The 6,000-nt window shown below is 35.4% G+C and overlaps 1 protein-coding gene and 1 non-coding gene across 3 annotated transcripts in view; both read right to left on the bottom strand.

The window, feature by feature from the left end:
• Positions 1 to 310: 310 nt before the first annotated feature.
• trnai-uau (transfer RNA isoleucine (anticodon UAU)) lies at positions 311 to 383 on the bottom strand. Its single transcript has one exon. It is a non-coding gene; the product is annotated as a tRNA-Ile (tRNA).
• A 2,214-nt stretch (positions 384 to 2,597) lies between these two features.
• The window catches only part of egf (epidermal growth factor), a 19,897-nt gene continuing 16,494 nt past the window's right edge, over positions 2,598 to 6,000 (bottom strand). Inside the window, exons 20-22 of one of the 2 annotated variants that reach the window (XM_016670953.1) lie at positions 5,511 to 5,613; positions 4,284 to 4,368; positions 2,598 to 4,211 (exon numbers count right to left, since the gene is read on the bottom strand). In XM_016670953.1, coding sequence (XP_016526439.1) covers positions 4,033 to 4,211; positions 4,284 to 4,368; positions 5,511 to 5,613 — 367 coding nt within the window. In that variant the 3' untranslated portion in view covers positions 2,598 to 4,032. The remainder of the gene's footprint in view (positions 4,212 to 4,283; positions 4,369 to 5,510; positions 5,614 to 6,000) is intronic. The other variant, XM_007551059.2, reaches the window with a different exon arrangement.

Below are 6,000 nucleotides of genomic sequence, written 5' to 3'. Positions count from 1 at the left end.
GAAAAATGAAGGCTCTTGTTTTCTCACTGCACCCCAAAAGATGCATAACCTACAAAAACCATTTCTGTCTGGTTTTGAACCAGAGACCTTTAGCGGGTAAAGCAAACGTGATAACCACTACACTACAGGAACTGAACTTCTCTGCTTTGTTTCAGTTTGAGGTTCCAAAGTTGATGATGTGAGATGCAAAGCATGAAAATTTCAACTGAGGTTTGCACTCGGATGCCTGGATTCAGAGTACAGACCATGACACCACAGAACCCTTGTTGACCGTTAGTAAACACCTGTGATGAATAGAACATACTAAAATAGTTTCTGTCTGGTTTTGAACCAGAGACCTTTTGCATATAATGCAAATGTGATAACCACTACACTACAGAAACTTAGGCGCTTTGCAGTGTACCTGGTAGATGATCCAAAATTTGTTAGAGACTATTGTCAACAATGGGCATGGAACAATGTCAAATACTTATACCACAGATCCTCTCGGAGAGCACAGTAACTTGGTGAACAAACTGTCAGACTTATAATTGTGCCTAATTTCACATTACAGTCCATAAACTAAGCCTGGGATCAAAAAATTGTATTGAAGATGTCATTAGCAGAGACAAATGGTTCTACAGAGACTTGGCTAAATGGCTATAAAATAAAATCAATGCTTACAAATAAAAAATGGTTCAAAAATAAAATTAACACATTAAAATAAAAATATCTCTGAAATACAATCCACATTTGAAAATTAAAAATGGTTCAAAAATAATATCAACTCTTCAAAATACAAAATCTCTGGAAAATAAAATATTATGTATGTTGTTTTGAAAAACATTAGAATATTAGAATATAAGCACTTTTATCAAATCTTCATTGTGGTAAGATCATGTAAGTTCTTTTTAAATCCATGGAAACTCAACAGTTTGTAAGGTAGGTGAGTTAGCTCAGCAGGTTAGAGCACCATGCTGGTAATGCTGAGGTTGTCGGTTCAAACCCCGTATGGGGCAATTTATGTGTAAGGTCTTTCAGACAATCAACACTTCAAAATAAAAAATGGTTCAAAAATAAAATCAACACTTCAAAATAAAAAATGGTTCAAAAATAAACTCAACACTTCAAAATAAATAAGGGTTCAAAAATAAAAAAAACACTTTACAATTAGAAATGGTTCAAAAATGAACACTTTACAATAAAAGAAATGGTTCAAAAATAAAATCAATACTTCAAAATTAAACATGGTTCAAAAATAAAATTAATACATAAAAATATTAAAAAAATAAAATCAACACTTTTCAATTGTAAAATGTATTTTTGAACCATTAAAAAATGGTTCAAAAATAAAATTAACAGTTCAAAATATATAATGGTAACTGTTTCTGTCTGTTCAGTCTATAAACTAAGCCTGGGATCAAAAAATGTATTGAAGATGTCATTAGCAGAGACAAATGGTTCTACAGTCTTGGCTAAATGGCTAAAAAATAAAATCAATATTTACAAATAAAAAATGGTTAGGAAGCGTATTACAAACCTTTGGTTGAAATGGCACGTTAAATTCAAGTCTCCATTACAGACCAGAGAAAACTAAAGAGAATGCAACATTGTGTTTATCCATTTGAGGAGCCAGCAGTTTATCTTGAGGAAATAAATGACTGTAACATGCGCAGTCCACTGCTGACGTGGCTCCGCTCCTGCGAATAATTAGAAACCGCTGGGAGAAACTCATCCAGCGGATTTAACAAATGGAGCCTTCTGGGTTCACGTTATGTTAAAATCAACACTTCAAAATTAAAAATGGTTAAAAAATAAAATAAACAGTACAAAATCTATTGACTCAGTCCGTAAATGGTTGTAGTCAATTTGTGCTCAAAACCTATTTTAAGTTCATCATCGGCCTATAAAATGCTGGGGGGGCCACATAAAATGACATCGCGGGCCACATGTTGCCCGCGGGCCTTGAATTTGACACATGTGCCTTATAGTGTCAGTGACTCTATTGCCCCCTGTTGCCCCAATTGAGCAGTAATACAAGATAAATTGACTCTAGGCTCGATTCATATACGAGCCAGCTGATCTGCTTCTGTTTGGATTGGTGCTCTAACCTATCTGTTAGCACTAATGGAGACCAATATATAGATAAGTGTCTTGCCACAAAAATCAATATCAATGTGGCCACTGATGGTTTTTGAGTTAAAGTGCTTTGTTTGCTGCCATCGCCCCGAAACAAAGAGGCTGTGGTTCCTTCTATTAACGATTCCCAGTCAACCTTGAGAAAGAGTCAGAGATGGAGGCAGAAATGGAAAGATGGAGTGGCGGTGAAGGGTGGCACTAGTGGCACCAGCAGCACTAGAGCGGGAGATTTGCTGGGAGATAGAAAAGCATCATCGATGGAGCACAGCTGAGCTTTAAGAAGAGAGTGATGGAGTGTAACAAACCAAAAATAATTCATAAATGCTCAAAATAATCTTTCAGTTATTAAGAAAAGATTATTAAAATTACGTCCTTTACACAAAGAAAATATTGCAGTAGAGTTGAAGTTTCATCAGGCATGATTTTTTTTGTCAGTCAATTTATTGATAAAATAGAAATATGAAGTTTATTGATGTCTAAAACAAAAATATTCAATAGTCATCACTGAGCACAATGTACATAAAATTGATCATTTTACATTTCTTTTACCTTTTTCTGTTAAAAAAAAAAGTTGTAATAGTCTGTTTGGATTTAACCAAGGAGCAACAAGATTCTTTTTTCTAACCAAACTTGAAATACTTGAAGTTTTCAAAACATAAATCTCAGTAGAACTGACCAACCATCGAGCCACCTATAAAAATAAACCTTATACTTCTAATAGATGTAATGTTATTTATATACAGGCATAACTGTTAATTGTGGCAAAGTCCTACAAGCACACTACCTTAGTTGTATATAGCTGGCTGTGTTGACTTTAACTTGTTTAAATGGTTTAAATGGTAAAACCATTTTAAGTGAATTCAAATAGTAAACAGATTTTGTATTTTTAGGATTTAATTATAAGAAGTTCAGGCGATTTTTTTTATCCACCAGGGTCTGAATGAAAAGTGTTCAAAAGAGAAAACTCTCAGAGCTTAAACTTTACTCAACAATGAAGCCATTTGTTTTAGTGATCATTTTTATTTTGAAATTTTCTAACTTTTACTGAATATCAAAAAATAAGAAAAAAAATTGGACAAAATCAAACTATGTTATTTTTTCTTTTGCAAATGCTAATGGACATTAAGCTAGCAAGAGTCACAGTTACTGACTTGTGCGCTTGAGGAAATCTGAAGTTTAACATAATCACATACAGTAAATGCCAGACATTCACAAAAAGATCATATCTGTTTTGTGACCTGATAGCAAACCACATGGAACGGAGACTTAATCAGGATAAAATCCAGTCTTCCTGGTTCTGATGGAATAACAGACTTCATAGAGTCTACCTTCATATTTCTACTTTTGAATGGAAATTATACATGAAGCACACCTCTCATGGTCTGACCTTGCAAAAATGAGAAAATGACCAATAAAATAAAAAAATATTGTCATTATTTCCACATGATTGATTAATTCCCGGTTTATAGATGTAGGCAGTTCTGAAGCATAAAGTTTATTACGGTCAATAAGGTTTTCCATAATTATTTTACACTAAGAATTTTGCATATAATATTCCAAACTGGTATGCCTTTTCTAGGAAAATGATTCAGCTGAGACTCAAATATCACATCAGTGACCCAATAAAGCATTACAAATGTATAAATGATGCGGTCTGGACACTTTGCCCTATGCTTGAAACTTAGGTTAGTAATTATCTGACCATTTGGATGCACCCACCAAGCACTGAAAAGCAATGCCCAGATGCTCAGTAGTTTTACTTTTAAAGTTTAACTTTTTATGAGAGCTCTGGTTTCTATCATGGTAGCAGTTAATTAAATACAGTTTTGCATTTACAGAAACATGTTACAGAGCGGTCCAGCTTTGTTTTGGGTTCTTCTGAGCTAGGAAGGAGGTGACTGTGGCCTGGGGGTATTACTGTGTTTCTGGTTTGACAGATGAAGAATTGTCTGTGTTTAAGTTTGATAGTGAAGGACTGAAGCGATGGGCGGCAGGCTGGGCGGTCTCTGTGGTGGAGTCTGGAAGCTTCAAATTCCTGTATTCTTCGTCATGTTTGAAGATCGATGCCTGCTGTTCAGACATAGGTTTGATGCCTGAAAACATATTTGTATCATTACAGGTGGTTTGAAAAGTGTGAAAGAAAACTTGAAGGATTTTTCTGGCACCTGATCCTGTAGCACATGGTGAGCAGGCAGCTCTCCTTGGATCTGGATGGATGGCCTCCTTGTTCACACCATCTTCTGTTATCAACTGTGGATGCATATAGTAGACATGTTTAAGCTTTTATTTTGATATTTTTTGCTATATTTCCTTGTGGTGGTAATAAGTTAATGAATAGAACTGGATTTATGGCTGAATGGACATCTCTGACATCCAGTTTAATGTGGGCAGAAGTGCACATATAAGGATTTTTAATGATCCATGTTTTCTATTCTGTTTCCATGAATATAAATTTGATGCATAAGTTTAGATTTGATGCAAAATTTTTGACCCAGGTTTAAAATAGTACATACAGGCTCAAATATATACATATATTATACGTATTAGCAAGCTGCATTAAAGCTTTGGTAGCTGACAACATGATTCTAGCAGAGACAGCAGAGACAATTTTAATCAGCTGATTTCCAAACCTTAAGATAAGATATTCCTTTATTAATCCCACAGTGGGGAAATTTACATTGTTACAGCAGTATAAAGGACAGAGCAGAACTAATATTAAAATCTATAAAAATCTATATATATATACAGTAAAATCATGTACAGTCCGCAAATTTTCAGTTGAATCAACATTGAATTCTTTCTAGATCCTGAATGTTAGCCTGTTTTATCCGGTTCAGAACCAGTTCTGGTGTGTTTGGGAGTACTGACCTGTTGAAACCAAAAGGTAAGTCAAAGTTTTACCATCTAGTTGTTGACTTGAGGTGAAATTAGAGAATCTGGATGAAATGCTCCTCATTTGTTGTTTCTTCCACTTTGTGCCAGAACAGCTACCTGTAATACAGACCCTCAGCATGATCCCATCACCACCATGCCTGACAGTTGGTACAGGCTCTGAGGTTTGAAAGCCTTGCCTTGACCCCTTGTTAATCTCCCAACAGCACCATGATTTCAAACACACCCAAACTGGTTTGGATAAGAGAGGTTAACATTAGGCAGACGATAAACTATGTTTTAATGTTAGGTATCATGCCAGGATACCAAACAATTTCCATAAACTACCTGTTCTGAAAATAAAAGTGGTCAAATGTCTATTCCAGAGCCTTGTTGAAGGCAGTAAGAAGTTATATTTTTTGCAAATGTGAGGGACATTTATTCAAATATATGTGCACAAATTTAAATGTGTAAGTAAAAATGTGACCATGTGCAAATAAAACAATTGATAGTGGTCTTACACGAGGAACGCTGGTGGTGGTCGTCTCAGACATGCTCTCATCAGTCACACTGATCTCACTCACATTATCCTCTGAGGTTTGTTTGAGGACGAGTCTCCTAGATCTTCAGAATAAAAGATAAAGTAAAACCACTACATAGTTTCCCAGAAGCCTATACTATAAGCTACAATTACCTATAATATATGACGACATTTGATTTTAGGAATTAGCCAGAGATGATAATCATCACTTCACTCACTTTGATTTTCTTGCTTCTCAAACATGACCTTTCTTCACTGTTTGTGGCTGCAGGTGAAACAAACCCAGCAAGCTCACAGACTTCACAAGTAAGCTTTCAGTCAAGTGCAGAAGGCAATTTGAGGCAGCGCTATTGGCGACCATGTAGCGTTTCCACGGGGGTCATACCTCGCCGACTCCATTTAGTAGCCGAGGAATGACCTATTTTTGTGTGTAATTGCTGTAGAACAAGCTAAACCAACCATGTAATTGA

The sequence above is a fragment of the Poecilia formosa genome, unplaced genomic scaffold (assembly GCF_000485575.1).
Source record: "Poecilia formosa unplaced genomic scaffold, Poecilia_formosa-5.1.2 Scaffold39, whole genome shotgun sequence".
NCBI classification, from domain to species: domain Eukaryota; kingdom Metazoa; phylum Chordata; class Actinopteri; order Cyprinodontiformes; family Poeciliidae; genus Poecilia; species Poecilia formosa.
The sequence above is the reverse complement of the archived record's forward strand: the minus strand, read 5'-3'. Positions and strand labels throughout refer to the sequence as shown.